The 24,918-nt window shown below is 51.7% G+C and overlaps 2 protein-coding genes across 3 annotated transcripts in view; one reads left to right on the top strand and one right to left on the bottom strand.

Moving 5' to 3' along the window:
• Positions 1–24,918, top strand: part of SCRN1 (secernin 1) — a 54,736-nt gene that overhangs the window by 26,641 nt on the left and 3,177 nt on the right. For both annotated transcript variants that reach the window (XM_036453770.2, XM_045587226.1), the window contains exons 4-8: positions 2,220–2,422; positions 5,739–5,933; positions 8,063–8,228; positions 13,048–13,228; positions 14,808–16,323. In XM_036453770.2, coding sequence (XP_036309663.1) covers positions 2,220–2,422; positions 5,739–5,933; positions 8,063–8,228; positions 13,048–13,228; positions 14,808–14,966 — 904 coding nt within the window. In that variant the 3' untranslated portion in view covers positions 14,967–16,323. The remainder of the gene's footprint in view (positions 1–2,219; positions 2,423–5,738; positions 5,934–8,062; positions 8,229–13,047; positions 13,229–14,807; positions 16,324–24,918) is intronic.
• Positions 21,338–24,918, bottom strand: part of WIPF3 (WAS/WASL interacting protein family member 3) — a 47,906-nt gene continuing 44,325 nt past the window's right edge. The window contains exons 6-9 of the mRNA XM_036453768.2: positions 24,698–24,847; positions 23,720–23,821; positions 22,246–22,322; positions 21,338–21,562 (exon numbers count right to left, since the gene is read on the bottom strand). Of these exons, the coding sequence (XP_036309661.1) occupies positions 21,539–21,562; positions 22,246–22,322; positions 23,720–23,821; positions 24,698–24,847 (353 nt within the window). The 3' untranslated portion in view covers positions 21,338–21,538. The remainder of the gene's footprint in view (positions 21,563–22,245; positions 22,323–23,719; positions 23,822–24,697; positions 24,848–24,918) is intronic.

Below are 24,918 nucleotides of genomic sequence, written 5' to 3'. Positions count from 1 at the left end.
ATACACCAAGTTACAGCCCCTCTCTGGACTGTGGTTTCCTCTTTGTCCAATGTGAGGTGTTAGATTGGGTGACTTCTGATGACCACCCCCCTCTTCCCCACCCCCTCCCAAAGCTAACATCCTATAAAAAGGAGTATGGATTTTCACATTCTGTAGGGAGAAATTGCACATTTACACAGAGACCTCTGTGGCCCACAGCTTCTAACAAGTGACGGATGGACCTGCTAGTGATATCCTTTTGGTAGCCTTTGTGCCTGCCTCGCCGGCCACCATTCTTCCTGATTCTGACAAACTCAGAGGAGAGGAAAAAGTCCCCTCCTTTTCTCTTAATAGAGTGAAATTATGGAGTAACAAGTTTTGAGGTTATGTTTGACAGCCGTCCCAATATTTTTACCTATCACCCTTCATAGAAATCCTGCACATGGAGAGTTAATGATGAAAAGTCTGCCCCTCGTGTGCGCCATTGATCACCTTGCATTTGAGTTATCATAGATTTGTGGTATGGGACTTCCAGCACTGGCAAAGGTCAGCGCTTTAACAGAAAGCCAACCCGCTGCAATATTCTAATGGGTTCATTCTCTTATCGCTCTCTTAGAGACTTAGGGTGCAGCTTCACAAATCATTGCCTTGGCACCAAGTCTTCCTAAATAATCTTAAATGGAGAAATGCCGAGTGAATGGATACATAATTTTCCAACTATGAAAATAAGCTTGCTACAAGAATAAATCCATAGCCTGTCACCCTTTCTTCTCCTTGGCCGCCCAGTGAAATACATATCCCTTCCGGGAGACTCGAGCTAAGTGAATTTCAATAATGATTGTGTCTCACACTGAACATTCACCAAGAACTGGCCTGTGCTCCCTTTGTGGTCTTTCTAAGACCCTGTTCTGGCCACCAGAGTAGGGATTTGAATGAAGAGATGAATAAATGGACATTTACTGAGTACTTAGCATGTGCCTTCCTCTTCCCAACCAGCCAGAGAGGGAAATCGTACTGTTTTCACATTACAGATGAGAAAGTCAGGTTCGTAAAGGCTCCGTTACTCAAGGTCATACTGCCGTGGGTAGCAGAACCAGAACTGAGCATGGGTCCCTTTATTTCTCAGTCAACTGTTTTCCGGCCATGGGTTTTCACAATTTACTGGTCACTTACTTGGTCCTGAGCACTTGTGCTATAGATTTTCATGTCCATTATATCATAAAACCCTTCCTCCTAGCAGCCCAATGATATAGATTAAAAAAAATATATATATATTTTATTGATTTTTTTACAGAGAGGAAGAGAGAGGGATAGAGAGTTAGAAACATTAATGAGAGAGAAACATCCATCAGCTGCCTCTTGCACACCCCTTCCTGGGCATGTGCCCACGACCAAGGTACATGCCCTTGACCGAAATTGAACCTGGGACCTTTCAGTCCGCAGGCCAACACTCTATCCACTGAGCCAAACTGGTTTCGGCTAGATTCTTATTTTATAGGTGACATACAACTGAAGTTCAAATAGATTATGCAACTTTCCCAAGGTCACATGGAGGGCAAAATCTGTGCCCTCTTTTAGAGATCTATGAATAGCTGGGAGGAGATTGCTATTTGGCTTTGAGAGAAATATGTGCTTTTTGATAACTGAAGCTATAAGCCACCCCAGCAGAGATACACTGATAGGCAGGAGGTGAAATATGTAGAAAAGGATTGATTGCATCCTAACCAGCAGCCCTCCCCTACTGAGGTCTCTTGAGTCAGTTACATGCACCAAAGACAATGGCTGGCTATGGAACACTTTTATTACTAACCAAACTACCTGATATAAAATAATGGAGAACAAGGCTGGATAGGGCAGAGATTTCCTTTTGCCCAGAGGCAGGGGAGTAGAGGCAAGAGGGAGAATTAACCAACAGAAGGGGTCTGCTAAGAGCTAGAGCAAAGCCTGCCAGCTCCCTGGGAGACAGAGCTAGAAAAGAGAAGGGGAAGTGGCTGAACCACTGGGGTCCTAGCTCTTCTGTCTGTGTGGGTGGGGGATGCCCAAAGACAGAAAACACCTGATGATTTAGAACCAAATGTGTGAGAGCACTGATCATTTGCCTGCACATTGGCCTGCGTATGTAACATATTTATATCTGTTGGCACATTTCATAACTCAGCCTCGTCCCAATCTTTGGTTGCTATGGTAATGATCACATGGAACGAAATGTCTGAGCTGTACCTCTGGTTTCCTTCCTTCAGGCTTGGTTTAGAAAGAGGGTCAACGGCCAAGGAAGCCCTAGATGTCATCGTCGCCTTGTTGGAAGAACACGGGCAAGGTGGGAATTATTACGAAGATGCGGACTCCTGCCACAGCTTCCAGAGTGCTTTCCTGATTGCGGATCGTGAGGAGGCCTGGGTGCTTGAGACCGTAGGGAAGTACTGGGCTGCTGAGAAGGTCACAGGTGAGTGGGTGTGGATAGCAAAGAACTTCCTGGGCAGAAAAAGGCTGGGACGGATGTTGCCTGGGCTCACGAGACTCATGCTGCTGCTGTAGACCCTCTCTGTGCTGCCGTGAGTCTTCTAGAGAGGAAGCCGGAGTCTTCTGAACCCGGAGGGAAGGGAGGTCACCACTTGGGAAGCATCCTCCCAACATATTCTATTTTCTGTTTGCTTTCTGGGCAGGACCCCATTCAGACAACTAATGGTTTCATGATCCAAATTACTTCTCGATGAATTGGCCAAGGGAATAGTGATTCCCCCCACCCCATTCCATTCACAATAGGTCAGTGAATTACTACAACAAGGAGTTGCCCCGATCACCCCAGCCCCATAGATCTTTGTGCTTGGAATGTTCCTCTAACAGAGGAATTTGGATTTGGCTGTGAACTGTTGAGTTCCTCTGGTCCAAAAAACCATATCGCTGAAGGACAACGTTTCTAGAACAACAGGAAACATCCAGAAGGACTTACTGCCCAATAAATTACTATTGCTTCCTGCTGCATCTTGTTCTAAAATAGTTCTGAGGAAGGAAATACTGTGTGTGATTTGGAGGGTAAGGGGGAGGGAATGGCTGTGTTGTATCATTGCCTCAGCACCCTCAAATTCTGCACAGGATGGAATCTCATAGTGGGTTACAGGGCTTCCAGAGAACTAAAGAGTTATAAGAAAGGATTGGCCAGTGAAGCCCTCTTATATTCCCGAGGCCTGGAACACAAATACAAATCACGCTCCCAGCATTTCTCCGCTCCCATGCCAGTGGAAGACATGGCTACAGAACTCTTCCCTTGTTGAACCTATACTTGGTCTATGTATTTTTCTCAACCGAATTTACCAGGAAGTCTCTTCCAGCTCCTCAGAAATGATGTCAGGGACGAAACCTGTTTGCCATCTCTGCCTGAAGGGTGACTGGAACCAAGCCTAAGCTGCCTTAGAAGCAGAAGATCTACTGCAGTGGTTGAGGCAGTGAGGCAGTGAGAGCTAGCTGTGGTGGCTTGATGAAGCTGTTTAAAGGCTGTGTTTGCCTGGAGAGGAGGCGATTTCTTCTCATTCTCACAAGGGGTGGCATCCCGAGGCAATCTCAGAGCATTTCTCCACCCACATACACCCCACAGACACCTAAGTGTGCCTGCCTGCCTACTGCCGCAGTACTTATAAAATTAATGTAGCTGGTGTGGCCTGTCAGCTCTCCACGCCTCCTGCGATGCAGGAACTTAAGACTCGCTTAAAAAAATCTCTTCTAAAATGAAGTCTTAGCATTGAATAGTTCCATATAGAAGGCTGTTAGTCCATGCGGAAAAACAATCATATTGCTTTTAAGATATGTACTGGTAAAATTTTTTGATCTACAATTGCATTCAAAAGCTTAGTCTCACTTCAAAGTACAACTTAAAAACCCATTTCATCAAAATGCATGTTCTCTCTCACTAAATATTTAAAGGGGAAAACCCCCAGCCATTCCTTGGATTCATTGATTTCATGTCCTCTGATCTCAGCAGTCGTGTGACCGCAGTAGGAATTAATGAACTCTGGCCCTCGTTTGCTAAAATTCCTGAAAGCAAATATCTATTATAATCAGTTTTCTAGGAAAATAACATGGGGAGTTATTTGCAAGACTTAAAAATACCTTAGTGTGAATAATGTCAAAATCATGTAGGCCAAAGCCATTATTTATTTTCATTTAAAAAATAGTTTTACACTTATGGTGACCTCTAAAAAGATGAACGGCAAAGGACATTGGTCAGGCATGCTCGCTTTGGAGGTGAAGCAGAAGATGCTCACGTTGATGAAGCAGAAGATGCTGAAGGAACTCAGCCCAGCCCTGACTTTGCCTCTAGGAGCTGGTTTTCAGGCAGTAATGGCTTCCATGTGGCTTGCAGTCTGGGCTGTCTTCCTCTACTTCATTCTTTAAGAATTTCAAGAGATTCACCAAAACCGGTTTGGCTCAGTGGTAGAGCGTCGGTCTGCAGACTGAAGGGTCACAGGTTCGATTCTGGTCAAGGGCATGTACATTGGTTGCGGGCACATCCCCGGTGGGGGTGTGTGCAAGAGGCAGCTGGTCGATGTTTCTCTCTCTCTCTCCCTTCCTCTCTGTAAAATACCAATAAAATATATTAAAAAAAAAAAAAGAATTTTGAGAGATACGTGTTACCTGGAAGCAGCCACCATGAATGACTGTTTTGACCTATAAGTAGTAACTTCCTCCTGATCTGGACATAGCGTTGAAGCTTGAAGGTCAGGTTATCCTCGGTGTATTTGTAGCCCAGGCTTTGAAGAAGCCATAGCCAGCCTCCCAGCACATAGGAGAACAGGAGCCCTAACCCACATTCTTCACAGCGGTGTCCTCAGAAAGCAGGCAGCTGTGATTCCAGATGTATCTAGCAATACTTATATTTTTATGAGAAAAAATTCCCATAGATTTTCCTCACATGTACACGTGACACAGGTATATGCTATTTTCAGGTACACTCTATGCATTATCAGTGCCACTCTGTTTCTCTAAATGTTGGGACCTGAACAAATAATTGAATGAAGAAGTATCATATTTGTTGTGTGTGTTTTTTTTCCGTTTTTTTTTTTTTTTTTTTAAATACACACATATATGGGTGGAAGGTGGTGGTAGAAGGTGTTCTTCAGGTAGAGCAAGACTAAGTTGGGGAGGAAGATTCTCCATGTTTGCAACATTCACAAGTCTTGTTAGTCGCTCAATGCTTCTTTCAAAGAACCTTTCGCTTTTCTCATAACTAGTAAATGCATGGGTTTATTTAGCCAGAAGGAGGGGCCTCACATGTTTCCTTTTGATTATAGATTTAAGATCTTGTGATTGTTGCTCATTTACAATGTGGTAATGACAGTGAGGATTGGGCAAACCTCCTGGGAGATCTTTTCAGAAGAGGACCAATGACTGTCTGTTTCTCTCTTCAAAAACGGAATTTATTCCATCCCTGTATTTCAAGTCAGGTTGCAGGGGATAGAGTCCCTGTACATTTCCATTTCTTTTTTTTTTAAATATATTTTATTGATTTTTTACAGAGAGGAAGGGAGAGAGATAGAGAGCTAGAAACGTTGATGAGAGAGAAACATCGACCAGCTGCCTCTTGCACACCCCCTACTGGGGATGTGCCCGCAACTCGGGTACATGCCCTTGACCGAAATCGAACCTGGGACCTTTCAGTCCACAGACCGACGCTCTACCACTGAGCCAAACTGGTTTTGGCTCCATTTCTTGATTACGTCTCTGTAAGTGTATTTCCAACTAACTGGGCCTTTCCCTTTCTGCAGAGGGCTTCAGGTGCATCTGCAATCAGCTCTCACTCACCACCAAGATTGATGCAGAGCATCCTGAGCTCAGGAGTTATGCTCAGAGTCAAGGCTGGTGGACAGGAGAGGACGAGTTCAATTTCTCTGAAGTTTTTTCTCCAGCTGATGACCATCAACACTGCTGTGCAGGCAAAGACAGCTTAGAAAAGCAAGAAGGTGAGTTATTACATCCCTTATCTTTCTCCCTCAAACACCCTTTGTCTTATAGCTATTTTGGAGAATTTAGGAGGGTGAGCAAAGGGGAGGAGTAGAGAATAGACCTTGTATGTACAGACCAACTTGTACTAAAGGTCCTGATGTTCAGATGGGATGACAACTTGCATTTATTCTTACAGGATGATTTCTCATCCACAGAATTTTCCTGCTGCTGTTTAAACACTAATGTCACTATGATACTTATTGCAGCCTTTCTTATACCTCAGCATTTGTATATTTGACTTATCTCCTCCCTAATTTTCTCTTATTAGCCTGCTGGGCCTTGAGGGAAGGGGAGTTGTCTTTTACTCATCTTAGGACCCTTTTGTGATGCCTGTTATAGCCCTTTGTTCTATGAACATTTATGAAGTTAACTGTTGAATTGAATTTTCTTCCTGAGCTCTCTGTCTTCCACCCAATTATTGACTTAGTCAGAACCAATATTTAGGTAAATATGATGACTGGATAGCTTGTTACTTTGTGTCTGAGTGGAAGCTCTTCCAAATAAACCTCAATGGCCACATTTCTTATTTGCCAGTGATTCGTGTTAAGTCAAACCTTTGATCATATAGAATCGGGGTAAGCATACTATGCCTTGTCACCAGCCACCTATTTTGTAATTAAAATTTTATTGGAACTCAGCCATACCCATTTATTTATGGCTACTTCTGTGAGCAGTTGCAACAGGCAGGTTACAACAGAGATTATATGGCCCATAAGCCTAAAATACTTACCTGATTCTTTAAGAAAAAGTTTGCTGGCCCTTAAACCTAGAAGAATATTTAAAGATTTTTGTTGTAGAACTTGATGAATATATCTGGGCAAGAAGATATGAACATATTTAAAATGGGGAACTCTTAAAAAAAAAAACCCTCAACGTTTTAATAAAAAAGCTAGCTTGATGGAAGCATACAATACCATGTATGAAGTTGTTTTTGGCAAAACATCAAACCTAAATATAATGAACCTCTAGATCTAGCTACTAGTTTTTGGTAAATACAAAGAATGGGCAGACATATTAAACAACACCAAGGGGATATGTTCTGCAAAGTTCAGACTAGGATCCTATAGGAGACATGGTCCAACAAATAAAAAGTAAGAGAGAGAAATGCAAGGCAGAGATGAAGAGATCTGAGTCTTTATCAAGTTATTGGATCCTGTTTCAAGTCAATAAACTCATGTATGAGACAGTGAAGAGGTCTGAATTCTGAGTAGTGGAAGAAATCGAGGACTTATTGTGAATATTTTGGGGAGTGATATGTTGTAAATAGAAACATACAAGGAGGATGTGGTTGTGCTAGTGAACTTTAAGGTGTCTTCTCCCTAAGAGATGCTTTGATTCCATCTTTGTGAACAAAGACTGAAAAGATAGTGTTTTAATGAATTATAACCAGAGGGAGAGAAAGTAGAACTGGATTCAAGGATTAGTTTCTTTATCTACAGTCAGAGCCACTCATCGTAGTGACTTGGACTATTCTAAATATGTCTCTGTGCATATTTCCCACTACAGAGGGCATTCTCCAAATGTAGTATGGATTCCAACCAGTAGGGGTGCATGAGAGAGCTTGCCGGGTGGACTGTACATAAATTGCACATACCTTCTTATGGGTATCATTTCCTGTGTTGTTGTGCTGGTTGAGGTATTTCTAAGTGCTATATCAAAGAGACCCTGATACAAATGTGCTTAAAGAAAATGGAAGTATATTTCTCTCCCATGGTAGAGTCCAGAAGTCATGGACAGTCCAGGACTGGTAGGTGTCTCTGCCTCAATACAGGACTTCCATTTGGGATCCACTCACTGGCATCTCCCAGCCAGCAGGAAGGGAGAAAAGGAAAATGAAGGGCAAGCATTCCTTTTTAGGGATGTGACAAGGAAGTTGAGCACATCATCCCCACTTGTCTCCCATTGGTCAGGATTTAGCCCATGGCCACACCCAGCCACAAGGGAAGCTGGGAAATATGGTCTGTAGTGAGGCGGTTGTGTTCTCAGCTATACTGTCAGGAGTCCTATTACAGAAAAGGGAAGGGCGTGAACGGAGTTTGGTTAGCAGCTTGCCGCAGTGATGTCTCCCCCACCGCTGTCTTTACAGAAAGCATCACTGTGCAGACTATGATTGACATCTTACGGGACAAAGCCAGCGGCGTCTGCATAGACTCCGAGTTGTTCCTGACCACAGCCAGCGTAGTGTCTGTCCTGCCCCAGAGCAGAGGGTCACCGTGCATCCACTACTTCACCGGGACCCCAGACCCCTCCAGGTTCGTCTGAGACACAGCTGTGTAAGCAGAAAGCGCACGCCGCCCTCGAAAGCTCATCCAACAAGCACACACCAAGTTCCCGCCCCGCCTTTTGCGTGGTTGAGCCACATGAGTTAGTGGTTCTCAATGTGGCCGGGGCAGCAGAAAGAGCTCCGAATCAGGGGTGTTTCCGGCTTTAGACACATAGCATTCATCACAATCATGGCATCCAATGGTTTTAAATTCAGCAAATACATACTGATTATGTATCATGGGCCAGGCATGGTGCTGTCTGTGTTCATGCAAAGCTAAACAAGACAATGAGACGGAGAGATGGCAGGAATGCCCAAGACTTGTCACAACCACCAGTCCCTTGCAGTTAGAGGACAAAATGGCCCAGAGGCCAGGCTGATGGGAGTGACTTCACTGGCACTGCCCAGTGCTTTTAGATGTTGGATTTTAAGGGGTTGCTTTCTGCCCAGGAACTTCAGCGAAGGGGTGGAATTGCACAGTGGGTAAGAGCATCAGCCTTGAGAATGAACTGCCAGGATTTTGAGTTCCACCTCCGTCAGTTAGGAGCTGGATCCGTCATGTAGCATCTCTGAGCTTCTGTTTCTGTATTGTACAATGGGGATCATACTAGTCCCTACTTTTATGTGCTTGTTGGGCCTCATTTTTGAGATTTTATTTTTCAATTGCAGTTTATACTCAATATTAGTTTGCATTAGTTTCAGGTGTGGGCCTCATGTTTTAAATTATAGCCAATATCAACAGAGACTTCTAGCGCACATGTGTCAAACACAAGGCCCGCGGGCCAAATCCGTCCCGCCAGGCCTTGCAATGTGGCCCGCACCGCGCTGTCATCACTGCACTCCGCTGTGTTTCCATCACAATGACAGTTTATGACTGTTCAGTAAACCATTCGGCCCGTGATTTAGGCTGGATTTTAGATTTTGGCCCCTTCTCTGATTGAGTTCGACACCCCTAGTCTAGCGGGATTGGACTATTAAACTTGGTTTAAGGTATTCTTAGTTTTTCATTCACTCATTTATTCATTCAACAGGCACTTATTAAGCACCTAGTGTGTACCACATAGTGTGCTTTTTGGGAACTAGAGACTAACTGTGTGCAAGGGAAGAGGTGGCACAAAGAGACGGCAAAGAGGAGCACTTCACAGAGGAAGGGACTCTTGAGCGCTGGGCATTGTGGGAAGAATTGGAGTTTATGAGGGACAAAGAGCAGGAATGACAGTCTGAGTAGAGGGAACAGCATATGCGAAAGCATAGAGGCATGAGAACTTGTCTCCCAATGCTGGTGACTCAACAGCCCCTGTGAGCGCTCGCTGCTGCCCGTGAGGGTACACGTGGGCTTTGGGAGCGTCTGGATGCTCTGCCGAGGTATTGGACATTGTTCTTTAGGGAACAGGAGCCTTCGAAGAACTGAAGAATGACCGTGTCTCCCCCCCACCCCCCTCTTCCCCCTGTGTCAGACGCCTGCTCTGACAATGGCTAGAAGCCAGGCCGTGTGACGCCAGGACAGTAACATAAAGGGAGTCTGACTCCCCCGCTGAAGTGCCGGGCCTAATACAGTTAGAGAAACGGGCTGGGAAATAACCTTCAGGTATTTAAAATGGAAAATCTCAAGTAACTTTAAAAGCAAATTATTCATGAGTCCCATTAATTAAAAAGGCCTTAAAGAAGACGAAGAGCCTTCCGAAGGCATTCGTTTCTGTCTCCCATGGTTAAATGAGCTGTGTTTCCATGGCGACCGCCGGACAGTCATAGTTTCTTCCCTCGTCCACATTCACACATTTCCCTGTAATGGGGCACGCTCAGCATTCTGTATTTTGTCACAGGAAGCACAATGACCTCCTCTTGGGCTTTGAGGTACTAAAATGAGGGGCATTGGAGCTGCTTCTGTCAATGCTGAGAGCAGCAGAGAGGTGTGTGGGGGAGCAGTTTCAGGACAGCGCACTTGCAAAAGGTTCTGATCAAAGAGCAGGACTGTGGGATGCATCCCTCCCAGTGAGTGTCCGAAACCGCAGGATACGAGCTGGCTGTGCTCCGTGTGTGGCGGCACTTCTCCGCCCTCTGCACACAGTATTAATTATAGATCCTCTTCTCAAAACACCTTGTTCTCACATTCTCTTTTCTCTCCTCCTTCCCTCCTTTATCTTCTCCCACCCGCCTCCTAGCCAGTACCAGGTACTGTGTAAGCTTGAGAGCTGGAAGAAGGTGCAGAAGTCAGAGTTCAAGCTAAGGGACATGCAGACGACCTTGAATTCAGTTATTGAAAAAGCACATTCCATTTTATCAATATTCTGCGTGTCAGCTGGTGCCTTAGTCGTTCATAGAGTGACATTGATGGGCTTTTGTGCTCCGGTTCTGACCTTTGGAAACCATTTCCGGTTGGAGGCCAGTACTTGTTCAAGCTCCATGGATGTGAAGAATCAGAGAGGGAAAGGGTAGAGGTTCCTTGGCATTTGGAGACTCTACAATTCGGTCACACAGTGTCTGGAGCCAGTGAGAGCCGATTATGTGCAGCCTTCCTGACTCTATGTTCTGTGAGGTCCCATCAGTAACTTGGAATGGGCCACAGTGGGTGTATTTACACCACAGGAATTGGCAGACACCAGGAAGCGGGGCTTATTATTATTATTTTTTTTCAGAGATGCAGTTGTCAACACCACTGAGAGGCCGCACAACTGAGGAAACAAACACTCCACACACAGGATGGATAAACCAAGAGGGGAAGATAATTTAAATACTTTCCGTTTTAGATATTAGAAGGCTATTTCCCAACCCATTTCCCTGATTGCATTAGGCCATGCACTTTGCCCAGGAAACAGACAAGAGGAAGGAAGTTCTAGGAAAATAGGGTGTTTGATGCACTTTAACTAGTGGCAAGGAGCTGGGGAGATGCAAGGGACATGGTGTGTGAGTGTGTGTGTGTGTATGTCTATGTATATGTTGTCTGTGTGTGTGTGTGTGTGTGTGTGTGTGTGTGTGTGTGGTTTCCTCCTTCTCCCAGTGTAGTAGGCTTGAGGGGCTAAATTGGATCTATGAGACGTCTCATCTGGTTAATTCAGATATTAGGGACAAGGAGCCCCTCTTGTTATTGGAGTTAAGAGCAACTGGTTATTCTAGATTCTTCCCAGGTTCCAAGTTTATCAGATTCATCCCAGTGGGCCCCGTGTGCTGCTCCTGTGTGTGCCAGGCACCCCTCCTGGGATCTGCGGGGGCCTCTGAGGCGTGGGGTGAGCCTGGCTGAGTTTCTGGGGGAGGGTTGGCCCCCTCAGTAAGAACAGAGTCAGGCTGAAGTCAGAAGCGTTGGCTGGCACTGACATTACAATTCTCAATCCCAAAGCACAGGGTATTTCATTTTTCTGTAGCGGCACAGGATGCTGTAACGGTGAGAGGTAGTGGGGAAAGCTGACCTTGGCTTTGGAAGCTTTAGCTCTCGGTCTGCCACTCATTAGGAATGTGTCTGGACAAAGCTCGGAGCTCCTATGAGCCTCAGTCACCTCGTCTGTGAGATGGGACCGAAGCTTTTGCCCTTCCTTGTTCATTGCTGTAACCTTAGTTCCTAGAACAATGTTAGGTACTCAGTTAGCCGTCAACATGTAGTTACTGAACGAGTGAAGGAAGGAAGGGAGGAGTGAATGAATGAATTATCAAAAATGGTAATTTTGTTTTCCTTCTAAATGAGAGAAACACATTTTTTTTTATACTGGCTTATTGCATTCATCACAAAATATAGGAGAAAAAAAAGACAGATAAGGTGAAGATGTCCAGATATGCACGCACATGTACATGTTCACACACACACACACACACACACACGCAGAGTGATTTCCCTAAAATCAGCCACGGGGCCAAAAGAGCTGAGTCAGAGCGTGTTCGCCTGGCCACTCCTGTGCCAGAGCTCCGCACTCTCACAGGCAGACTCCACTTTCCCTTCGCTGTCCTCTCCGGGTTCCCTGTGTGTCATCCACCTCAGTCTGTCCCCTCCCCGAACCAGCCAGAATTATTCCAAAATCTTTCAACTAAGGTAGGAATTAAAAAAAAGAGAGAGGGAGAAGGGTCTCTGAGCCTTTCTTCCCGGAGGCCACTTCTCAGCAAGCCATTCACTAAAGGCTACCCGCTCCCGTGAACAGAGGACCCTCTACTTGCCTCGCTCCATGTCACGGAGGAGCGTCCGCACAGGCTCCCTGAGCAGAGCAGGTCTTTCTAGACGTCTCCTCCCTGTGGACAGGAGAAACCACAGCCTGTAGGTAGCAGTGAACTTCACGGAAACCTTCACTAGACCCTGCAGTATGTCCCTCTTGGCATGCGCCCACCTGCCACCCTCCACCTACCACCCACTACCCACCACCCACCACCTACCACCCACCACTCTCCACTCACCACCTATCACCCACCATCCACCATCTCCACCCACCATCTCTACCATCCACTGTCTGCCCTCCACCCACCACCCATCACCCACCACCCACCACCCACCACCCACCACCCACCACCCACTACCCACCACCCACCACCCACTACCCACCACCCACCATATACCACCCACCACCCTCCACTCACCACCTATCACCCACCATCCACCATCTCCACCCACCATCTCTACCATCCACTGTCTACCTTCCACCCACCACCCACCACCCACCACCCACCACCCACCACCCACCATCCACCACCCACCAACCACCATCCACCACCCACCACCCACCACCCACCACCCACCACTCTTCACCCTCCAGCCCTGTGGGCTGGCTCTGGAAATGGCTGCTGAGTGAAAGCACCACCCGGCCTGGCTGAAGCCTTCTCCTCTCTCTCAGGTCCATCTTCAAGCCCTTCATCTTCGTGGACGATGTCAAACTTGTCCCCAAGGCACAGTCTCCCTGCTTTGGGGATGACGACCCGGCCAAAAGGGAGCCTCGGTTCCAGGAGAAGCCAGACCGCAGGCACGAGCTGTACAAGGCCCACGAGTGGGCCCGCGCCGTCCTCGCCAGCGGCCAGGTGAGTGGGCTGGGCCGGGGCCGGGCCGGGGACAGTGGCGGGTCAGCGAGCACGGCCAGGAGAGCAGGGAACAACTCACCCCCCCTCCTCCCCACAATCCAACTCCCAGGGCCCCTCCCGGGACGCGGGGTTCACTTTCCCACCAGGCCTCTGACAGAAACCGGAGCCCCTGCTTCTGTGTTATTCTGGAGCCCAGTGGGCTCAGCGGCTTCTCTGCCCCCCACTGTGCTTTGTACACTTTTGGGGACACAAGTTTGTGTGTGGCGGCATCACTTTAAAGATGTTTAAAAAACCGGATTCTTCCCCAAAGTCCTGGAGTTGGATAGGGCCCCACAACAATGCGACTGTACCTAACGCCAACTAAACAGTACGATGAGAAGGGCTCAGGTGGGATATACGTTTTATGACAATAAAATAAGATTCTCAAGTTTTCAGTTAAAAAGAAGTTCGTCTTTAAAGGGCAGGTCCCCTGCCCCGCCCAAGGCTTTGGAACTGGAAGTTCTGAGACGTGAATTCAAACCCAGGCCGCTCCGGCCATCCTCAGCAGCCTGCTGGCACTCCTGTCAGCCCTGCTGTACTGGGTGGAGGGGCCGGGGAAGGACCAGGCATGTATGCCAGGCCCCCCCCCACCCCCCAGAGCTCAGGGCACAGCTGGGAAGGAAGGGCCCCTTTAGGTGAACAGGGCACGCGTCCTGTGTGGGCCGGGTGAGCACAGGGGACACAGAGGAGGCAACCCGGGTGGCAGCCCAGGGGGTTCTGACCGCCTCTCTGAGCAGGGCAGGCTCAGGAGTCCCAGAGCCCGCACCTCCAGGCCACCGGCTGCCTCACGTCTGTCTGGTTGCCCGCTGTCCCCGGAGTCCGCACCGCTGCTGCCTCTGCCAGTGGTGTTTTCTAGGTGGGGACGGTGACCCCTGGGGGGAAGCGCCCCTGTCCGTGCTCGGTTTTGTGGACTAGGCCGCAGGAGGCAGAGGCAGTAAGGGCCGTGTGGGCTGAGCGTCTACCCCAAACTCCAGAGCTGAGACGGGTGAGGGGGGCAGGCTTTGAAATGTGGAAATGACCGCTGGTGTGAGTCCGGGGGCAGTGACAGCAGCGTCCCCTCGGGGACTTACTGTGCTCCCACGTCCCAGGCACTGGCGCCTGGAGCCCAGGGTCTAACGGGGACACAGGCCAGGAGACAGAGCTTCCCGGGACAGGGGAGCGGCCGTGCAGAGAAAGACCCTGCACTGGGAGCCCAGAGGAGAGGGGTGCAGCTGACCAGGCCCCGGGGTGACACGCTGGCCCGGGCGGTGGTTGGGGGGGCGGGCAGGAGGGAGGCAGCCCATTCAGTCTGGCTGAGTAGAAGGGGCGTGGCTAGAGGCCAAGGAAGATCCTTGTGTGTCCCCCCAGCCTTCGGGGGTGCCACTCAGGATGTACCTGAAGCAGCGTAAGCCAGCAGGCCTGCCAAGCAGAGCAGTGACGTCCACGGTGGCATCTGAAGGATCCCTGTGGCGGTCATGTAGGGGGCACTGAAGAGGGTCCCCCACCCCAGGAGGCTTTCAGTGTTCGTGGCAATGACCCCCCACCCCCTTGTGCTCCCCAGGAGCAGGGCCGCAGGCTGCGGAGGACCATGCTGGAGCTGGAGAGGCAGGGCCTGGAGGCCATGGAGGAGATCCTGGCCGGCCCCACGCCCCCGGACCCCGCCGAGGTGGGGGACCTTTTCTATGACTGCGTGGACACGGAGATCAAGTTCTTTAAGTGAAGCGGGTGCGCCCTCCCCCTCGTATCCAAAGCTCCCCACCTACTAACTTACCAGCAGCACCGCGCTGTCCGCGGGAGGAAGGCCAGAGAGGCCCTGCAGCGGCCGGTGTCCCTTTTCCGAAGCCAGACCCGACGGACACCCACCCCACTCCGGTCCCGCTGGAACCTCAGCACGTCCCCCTGCCACGTGGTCCCGGCCTCTGCTGTGTGACACGCACCCCGTGCGCCCGTTGTCCCCCGTGTGCCTAACCGTGGTCTCAAGCAGCTGCTGTAGTGTTCCCGTGACCATGGCCATCGGCCTCTCGGGAGGACATGCGCTCACCGGGCCCTGGAAGCCGGCTCCGGCCGGGCGGGCAGGCGGGCGGGCAGCTGCATCTCCGGTCTGGTCTTCCCGCTGAGATGCTCTCCCAGGCTCACAGGAGGCCCAGCGTCTGGCCTGTGGCCTCGAGGGAGGAGCTCCCTGGCCTCCCTTCATGCCAGTGCGTGTCTGTCGTGCAGGAGTCTCCAGGTGTGTCTTCCAGGGACACGTCTGGAGGGAAGGCGAGCAGGGGTCCTGTCCAGTCCCAGCTCCGTCCTGCTTCCCGCCACCCTCACAAACCCGTCGTCTGTGCCCGAGCTGGTGGGCAGCGGCCTGCCAACTGCTTCCACCTGCGGAGGGCTGCGGGCTGCTGAGCTGGGCCCGCCCACGGCAGCGAGGCAGAGGGGGCACACCTGCGGCTGCCAGAAGGCACAGGCTCACCGGCTCCGCAGCGCCCCCGCCCCTCGCTGCGCCCGGTGCAGGGTGATTCCGGCTGCTGAGGACACCTGGCTCAGGTGAATGACTAGCCACGGGCCCCCTGGCACAGTTCCGGGATGCCAAGCTGCCAAGCTCTCGGTTAATGCGGGGAGGAAAGGGAGAAACTTCTGGCTGTTTCGATGCTCGTTGAAGTGGCTGGAATCCGAGCAGCCACAACATTATCTCAGCAGAGGCTTCAATCAGGCCGATTTGTTTTCGACGTCGTGTTTGCATGGAGGATCTGACTTCCCACCGGAGCCTGCGAGGAAGACCAGATGGGCCAGCGCTGGGAGCACAGGGCAGGAAGGCGACAGATGGATGGAGAAGCATTTGGCTGCCGAGGACCAGGCCAGCCCGCCCGCTCTGCCCAGCCTGTGGAGGGAGCAGCTGGCCCCCCTCCCTCCCACACGCGTGTCCCAGCAGCTGCCTTGAGACTGGTGGCTGATGCAGGCAGGTGGAGGTGGTGGGGGCTTACGTCCAGCCACTGACGCTCTCAGCGACGCTCGGAATGGAAGGGGGGCAGAGATGGCCCGACCAGTGTGGCTCAGAGATTGAGCGTCGATCTATGAATCAGGAGGTCATGGTTGATGTTTCTCTCTCTCTCTCTCTCTCTCTCTCTCTCTCTCTCTCTCTCTCTCCCTCCCTCCCTCCCTCCCTCCCTCTCTCCCTCCCTCCCTCCTTCCCTCCCTCTCTCCCTCTCTCTCCGAATAAATTTAAAAAAATAAAAAGGAAAGGGGTGGAGATAGCTCATGGAGAATAGCAGCTAATTGCTCCTACTGACTCTCCAGAAGCAACCTGTCAGGCCACGAGAGCTGGGAGGGACACGGGTCCTCTATGCAGACGTGGCCCGAGGGTCACAGGTTTTGTCAGAACAAACCTTTTTTCCTACCAGCTGCCCTTGCTGAGCACCATGAGCTCCTTGCCCGGCAGGTCTGTGGGAAAATGACTGACTGCAGGCAGGGACAGCGAGGAAGACTGCGGGGCTGGCAAACTTAGCAGCAGCTGTGCGCAGTGGCTTGTGGTCCCTGAGGCCTCCGCCCAGGTTCGGGCCTTCACTACAGATTCCCTTAGGGTCTCCTCCAGAGTGGGTGCCATTCTCAGAGTGTCTGCCCACAGGCTGCTAAGGGGGCTGGGTGGGGTACGGAGGTGCCCTGTACCCCCCTAAGCCCACCTACAGAGTGGTTCTTCAAAAACACTGAGTTTCACCCCGAGGTCTCACCTCCACCTGTTCTGGAAACATCGCATCAGACCTGTGATACTCAGGGCAATCCAGGGTTTTACCCAAAGGAGTCTAGTGAGAATAAAGGACCCAGAGGCCTGCTTTCATTCTTATGGGCCAAAGGTCACGGGAGACCCAGCCAGCCTTATGCCACTGCCCAGCCCTGGTGCAGTGGGAAACACCATGGGTGCTTCTGTGAGGGGGCATTGACCTTAGCCGGGCACTGCAGAGAAGCGCCAACCCTGAAGGAGAGGAGTCTGGGCTCACACTGGTCATCACAATTGTGATGCCCCTGGGTGACCACTAGAGGGCGAGACAGCCGGTCAACCGGGCTGGGATGCTTCCCTGGGGCCCAGAGGTGGTCTGTGTACAGTCTGACCCAGCACTAGCAGTGGGCAGAGTCCTTGCACAGTGGGCATCGCAGGGAAGGGCAAGGAGAGAGCCAACAACCTGCCGAAGTGCCCGTGTTCACTTCCAGGGACTTCTATTCCCGTAGATGAGCAGCCGGAAACATATTGCTGGGTTTTGAGCAGGCTGTTGCTGAAGGGCACTGCTTTTTTTTTTTTTTTTTTTAAATGCTCCTCACTGACCGTGCTTTTGAAAAATGCGTATGAATACGTGGATAAATCCTTGACCGGGGGATTGCTTTCCTAAAGGCAACTGTAAAATCATGATTTCGGGTCAGAGTGTAAATAGCTTCCTAAAACACCATCTGCGCATCCATTCACCCTCAGGGTGGGGGTGCTTTGCAGACGGAAGACATGGCCGCAAGGTTAGCACCTCCCCGCTCCCACCCCACTGCCAAGCACCAGTCTGTCTTGTGGAGTAGAGGGATTTGCCATAGAGGAAGGCAGCCCTCGAACCCGAGGGAGGGGCGGCCGAGCCTCCAGGAAGGAACATGAAGAAAGCAGAAGCAGCTGGAACTCCGGGTAGAATAAGGACAGACTTGAAATGATGGCTCAGTAACCTAAGGCACAGTGCTATCGCTAGAGTCTGCCTGACAAGCTAGCGGAGCAGGGCTGTGCCTGTCCGATTGTAGCAGCCGGCTCCTTCAGCCCTGCGTGGCTCAGTAGGTATAATGACTAACCGCGCAAACTGCCCCCTAACTGATGTCACCCCACGTTGCGGCTGGCCCAGCAGGAAGCCAGGGGGGACCGGAGTGTGCTCTGGAGCTACTAGCTGTACTCTCCCCTGAGGAGCTGACGAGGCATTCACGGGGAAGGTGTTTCGCTGAGCGAACAGCGTCAGGAGGAGGGATCCACCTCGCTGGCCATTCCATCCTGTCTGAGGAGAAAGAAGTGGGGTCCCAGGCACACACTGTCCCAGAATACTTTGTGCTTCTGGCACTTCACCCCACAGGCGCTGCGTCCCAGCTCCCCTCCTGTGGTTTGTGTCAAACACCCCGAACCGTCACGTGCAGGTGTCTCGTGGGCATGAACGTGCGCACATTTGCGATCATGTTGTGAGGAGCTCAGTGTGTGAGCTGGACAGTGCTGTGGGCAGGGAGCACCGAAAGGGAGCATCTGTTTCCTGCAGTGGGAACGGACCGTCTCGTCTTAACAGCCTTTTGTACAAATATCCACAGACCAGACAACTTCCCCACCCAGTGCTTGCCCTTGGAATTGTCCCTAAATACATCCAGCATACAATAATGATAATAAAAAACCTGAAACGGGTGTCCGGTGGCCTTTCCTACCTTGTGTCTCGTGAATAAATGTGGGGGTCAGGGTTGCCCGGGGGGGTTGTGTCAGAGCCATCACCACTATGTGCTCGTGTACATATTGATGTCTCCATTTTACAGGCGAGAAAACTGAGGCACAGGCTGGTGAAGTAATTCACTTTCCTAAACGTGTAAGGGGCAGAACAGAGGTTCAGATGTTTGCCCCGAACCAGCGCCCCAGTGGGCAAACCTCCTCTCCCTTTTCCATGTTTCGGAGTTCACTGAAAATATGGGCGTGGCGGTTGGGGTGATATTGCTGCTCCAAACGGGAGGTGTTTGGAGGGGTTTGCTACGTTGGGGGGTGCTACGTGTACCGTAGGTTGAAAGTTGTTCCTTTTAAACAAAAGTTAAAGGAATTCTCTACATATACTCCACATAAACACACTCACACACACACATTTGAAATGTTTTTATTGATTTCAGAGAGAGAGAGATAGAAACATCCATGATGAGAATCATTGATCGGCTGCCTCCTGAATGTCCCACACTGGGGATGGAGCCCATGACTCTCCCATATGCCCTGACCAGGAATCAAACTGCGACCTCCTGGTTCGTACGTTGACACTCAACCACTGGGCCATGTGGCCGGGCTACCCAGATCAATAAAACGGGGAAAAATATGCATTTAAGAAAGTGTTTCCCTTGGTTGGTTTCTCCAAATACACATTCAGCTAGCTTACAAACACCAGGGGAACGTTAGACAGAACTGTGACTGTGGCTTAGTTGGGATGCCAGCTCAGTACAGAAAGGCCTGGTTCTAACCCTAACCCTCCTGACCCTGAGCTTGTCCTGGCGACCATGCTAGGTTCCACAGGGAGACGGCCAGAAACATGTCTGTTCATCAGTGTATCAGGTACAGAGAAGTAACCTGCAGCGGTGTTTATGTTTATGTGTACCAATATAAAACGCGTGGGAAACGCTGGGGAGCGCAGACACAGGCCTGCTGTGGGAGTCTCCTCCGAGGATGGGGACCACTGTGATCGGTTGTCGGGGAGTTAGCCTCCGGCCTGCGAGTCCGAGGGGCCCCAATGCAGTGATCGGTCTCGAGCAGCGATGCGACGTGGATTCCCGAGATCCCCTGCTAATTGCGATGTGTGGTTTCTGCTCTTCCTTCTGTCTGTCCTCAAATAGTTTTATGTTTCATTTCTAGCCCGGCAGTGTGGACCGAGCACGTATAAACACCTCGGGGCAGGCGGTGCCCATAGGCAGGTACCTTTGGGGCCTCTTCACCAACCACGATATTAAATCCTCTGTAATCATGTCCTACAACCGGGAGGGAGGTGGTGTGGCTACTGTCGTAACAAAGCGGTTCTGACCTTCCAGAAACCTTCCAGAGCATCTGAAACCCAGCCGCCATGCTCGGAGCCGGTGACCTGGAAAACGCCTTTTCCACTGATGTCTGTTGCAGTTTGGCCTGAGTTAGTCCCCGGAGAAGGGCACGTGACCTGGCTCACTGGCTTCTGCCGGGAGGAGGAAGCACAACGGGGGAGGGCAGCATCCTGGGGGACTCCAGACGGCCGCTCCCTGCAGCACTGCCTCTCCGGCCGCCTTTTCGGGTGGTGTGGTCGGGCACGGACCCCTCGGGGTGGGAGCCCAGGCGAGGCTGGCTCCAGAGGGGACACTCTCCTTCCCCGTTTCCTTTCCTCTGCGGCTACTTTGATAACAGACCAGACATGATCAGCCTGTTTCCTTCCATTTTCTCCCCTTCCTCTGTCACTGCCGGCTTCTCCACGGACAGGGAGCACTGGGGGTCAGGCGGTAAGCACACGCACACTGTTCCCTCGCCAGCTTGAGGCCAAGCGCATGAGGAGCCCGCCCTGGCCTGTCCCTATCCGGGGTGGCTGCCCCACAGAGAGGAGCCTGGCGCCAGCTGGCAGGCCAGGTCTGCTCTGGAGCCTTTAGCTCAGAGGGAGCTAGGTTTTGCCTGAGGGGCTGTCCTAGGGCTGAGGGTGGGGAACCAGATACTGGAGACAGATATTCATCAGACATCCAGCCCCACACTTCTTCTTGCCATAGAGATGCTGCACTTGGGAGAGAAGATGAAGACCGCTGAGATAGGATGAGGAATTTACTCTAAAAACGAGCGTGGTGCAGGTTTCTCACCCGCAGGGAAAATACCCAAACTCCTAAAGCTCACCCGGCCTCGGCCTGGCCGCCAGGGAGGGGCTGGGGCCTGGAGGGGACTCGGGCGCGAGGGGCACTGTAAACAGAGCGTTGGCCACTTGTAGGAACGTTCGTTTACAAAAGGGGCTGAGCCCACGCCTGCCTGGACGTTGCGTTCTATTTACATTCGGCAGAAAAAGAAAAAAAAAAATCCCTGTGTCGCGCCCATCCGCTGGCCGAGCGGCGTCGTCTGGGCGAGGGGACGCTCGGGGCTCTGAGCGTGTCCTGTCTAAGGCATTGTCTGGTTTGACTCTGCGGTCTGTGTGCTGAGGATACAAAATCATGCCGATCAGAAGCCACCGTGGGTGCCGTGACTGTGGGGCAAATCAAGGAATCTTCTAAACACGGGTCCGTGCGGGCGGGGCCGGCCTGCACGGTGCTCACGTCTCGGGACAGACACGGCAGGGTGGGCGGGGCTGGGCTCCATCTGCACCAGCAGGTGGATGCCGAGATGCATTTTGAAAAAAACGGAGAAACGGGGAGAGTGGCTTTCTCTTTACAAAATGAAAGTCGAGTAAGATACCGATGTAAAGCCTGTGCAAACCACGTATTTACAATAAATAAAGGCTCCGTGCGGAGCCTGAATGTCATCTGCATTGCAACTGGCGTTCGGTGAGGTCCAACCCGGCCTCCTGGGCCGCCCGTCCGCCGTGGGGAGCCCCGGGGGCTTGCAGGACGCTGGCTTCCTCGGTCTTCTCACCGGAGCGTCTTCAGAGCTAACTGTGGAAACACGAGAGCATGGCCAGGGGGGGTTAGAAGGCTCTGCACACAGGTGACACCCTCCCTGCTCCCCCCAGGGCCGGGCACTGAAGCTCTCGCCCCCTGCCAGGCTGCCAGGGCCTGACGCCCCCTCATACGCAAGGAGCTGATTTTTCCCGGGGGGCCGTGGTGGAAAAGGGGTGAAATGGGACATGTAGTTCCTGACAGGTGGGGGCCTAATGCCACTGTATAAAACATGTATAGGATCAAGCATTCTCCAGCTCCTTTTCTGTTTCCCACAGCCTGGCTTGAGCGAGAAATTTCAAACAAAAATGCTCAATAAAGAGCGTTAAAAAAACACATTATAATATTGGTGGGTGAAGAACCCCCCCTCCCCCCAGGGTAAGAAACCATGTGTTCTAGGTATGAGAGAGAACATGGAATTGTGTTTATAAACGTTACTGCACTCTCTCAGGCTTCTCGAGCGGACACAGGAGGGCAGAGTGCGTGGGGAGCGGACGGCGTGACTGCAGGACGAGTCCACAGGGGTTTCTGTGGTGGCGATTCCAGGGACCACCCCCACCCGCACCCTTTAGGTTTTGAGGTTCGCAGTGTCACCCCGCGGCTCTCCCGGAGGAAAGAGGTGAAGCCGTTAGGAGAAGTCATACCCGCACCATCTCCGAGGGGCCCGAGGGACGCGTTACCTGAGAGTTTCTGCCTTTGATGTCATCGGAGCTCTGCCCGGCAGCCTCGGCGTGGAGCCAGGGACCAGGTGTACGGCCTGAAAGGCACAGGGGCAATCTCACCATCTGCTGGCGCAGGGCCCGGCCGTGCACGGCTCAGAGACCCAGGCTAGAACGGTGCTCACGGCGCTGACAGCGGCCGGCCCGCCTGAGACCTGCAGCGGCTGGCCCGGGGCTGCGCGTCCATGGGCCACGTCCCGCATGCTGGGGTGGGGGTGGAATGGGGGGGGGGGGGACAAGCCACGGAGGCCTGTCGTCTCAGTGTCTACACGGAGAGCATCTCAGCTCAGACACCCGCCAGCCCGGCACCCGAACGTGCCACACACAGCACTGGCCTTCCTTTAAAAAAGAGCCAAAGGTAAGTACAGTCTGACAGTCACCCTCTGTCCCACCGGGACCCCGCTCCTTCTCTGAAATGCATTATGTTGAAATATCTATTACACAAGTTACAGACTCAGTGGCCAGATGATTATGTGTTCAGAGATCGTAATAATCTGGCCACTCAGTGTATATAACTGTATTTTCACAATAGAGAATCCAAATACAGAAGAACGGAGCAGGGAAAGAAAACCAACCTGAAGTGGCCCTCTCTGCCTAGCCCTCCACCCAAGCCCAATTTTCCCATCCCAGAGTCACCGCTAGTTTGGTGTTTATTCCTCCAGATACTTTTCCACTTGGGATTTACCGTGTAGGTATATGCACACATATGCATATATGTGGTCTCACTGGTCCAGCTGAGTTTTACTTATTTATTTTTCATACACTTTTATTGCTAGCTGAGTTTTAAATCCACATTCCCCGACGTTCCTGTGAGGGCTTCTCCCGAGTCAGGTGTTCCGAACGGTGGTCCTGCTGTCACTGGGGGAGACCGTCAACCTCAGCTGGATGTTGGAATAGACGGGCAGCTTTCGAAATGGCCAACACCCTGGCCCTACCTACGAATTCTAACTTGGTTGGTCTAGTGCAACCTGCCCTTTATGGTTTTTAAGTTCTCTAGGTCATTCTACTGTGTAGCCAAGGTTGAGGACCATTGGCCTGAGGACACTCTCATTTCACTGTCTGCCAGAAAGGGGGCTTTTAGGGTTCTTCCAGGCTACTGATGCAAAGTGCCTACATCCCATTTTCCTTGGGGTGTTTAGCTCCCTAGTCAAAAGCCCCAGAGAGCGGAGGGATGAGTGGTGAATTCACCCAAATATGATTAAACGATTAACTCTGGTATTGTGTGAAGGCCTCTAAGTGAAGGCTTGGGGACTGGGGCTGATCCGTGTTCTGGAACTTCAGCTGTGTGGACGGCACTGTATCACTGTCCAGCACGGAGAGGCAGAACTTGGCAATCTCCGAGTGGCAGCCTGTACCCAGAGGACACACGCCAAGCACCGAGTGCTGGAGAGTCCGGGAGAACCGGGGGCCCTGGCATGGTGAAGGCGGTACTTACTCCTGGGGATCTTGCTGGGGTACACCTTCTGGCAGGGCTTATACTCATCCGGAGGCGGGAAGTCTTCCACGGAATGGAACGTGAATTTAGACTCGAAGTCATCTGCACACGGGGGGAAAGGCACGGTTACTCAGTTCCTGTGAGGACCCCAGTTGGGGGATTTCCTGGGGCACACAGGTTGGCCTGCCCAGTGCTAGGGTGTCAATGGCGGGGCTGTACTCCCCAGACCACCATCCCCTTCCCCATTTTTACTGTTTCGCTGGGGCAAGGGGAATCAGGAAAAATTAAATCAACAGACCACCCCAACATCCACCCTAGCGTACGCCCACCAGCTTCTTAAGGGAGCTGCTAAAGGGAGCGGAAGAGCCACAGGGATGGCAGAGTCCCCATGGCCTGAGCCCTCTGAGCTCCTGGGAGGGCTTGGCTGGGAAGGAGTGGGCCTGGCCAGTGAGATGGAGCATGGCCTGTGTCTCTGTTGACTGACCTGGGTCCCCGAAGCAAGTGGGCCTTGTCAGTGAGGCCCTGGTTTATGATCTGGGCTTTCTGTCTGACAGAAGCTCAACCCACAAAGGGACCCAAAGATTTTTGGTCACATTGATCCACGTGACTTTCCTTCCTATCTCCCTATTTTGCCCTAATTGTCCCCCTGCCTGCTGGCCTTCTGTCCATTCATTCGCCTCATCCAAATCACTCTATCTGGTCAGCCCCATGCATGGGTTTCTCCATGGAAACAGACCGGGCTTTCATGTTTGTTTTCTTCCCTCTCTTTAAACCCAGTCAGAGAGTGAAGAGTGGGTTCTGGAACCCTCCAGAAAACCTCCAGGGAAACCCTGTATGTAACCCAACCTGTGGGCTGGTCCATGCTGCAGTGAGCACCCTGTTCTTGCAAAGCATGCCCCCTGGTGGGCGGGCTTCCTCCTGGGACTGGGAACCACCCGCTCCCTGGCGGCCAGAGCGGCAACTCCCGGCCCCGCTTACCGATGATGTGCAGGCCTCCATTCCACAGCTGGCCTCCCGGCTGCGGGGTCGGGGCCCAGCCTGGGGCCTGCTGGCTCCTGCTGGAAAGCTCTGTGGTGGGGGATCTCGCAGGAGGTGCTGGGGGTGGGTTCAGCCTTCCCCCACTGGTACCTGCCAGGGAAGATGATGGGTGTATTCAGACACTAGAGTGCATGGGGACAGTCGCTGCTGTGACCTGCTGC

The sequence above is a fragment of the Pipistrellus kuhlii genome, unplaced genomic scaffold (genome assembly GCF_014108245.1).
Source record: "Pipistrellus kuhlii isolate mPipKuh1 unplaced genomic scaffold, mPipKuh1.p scaffold_m20_p_26, whole genome shotgun sequence".
Lineage (NCBI taxonomy): Eukaryota > Metazoa > Chordata > Mammalia > Chiroptera > Vespertilionidae > Pipistrellus > Pipistrellus kuhlii.
This window is presented reverse-complemented; position numbering and strand designations above follow the sequence as displayed.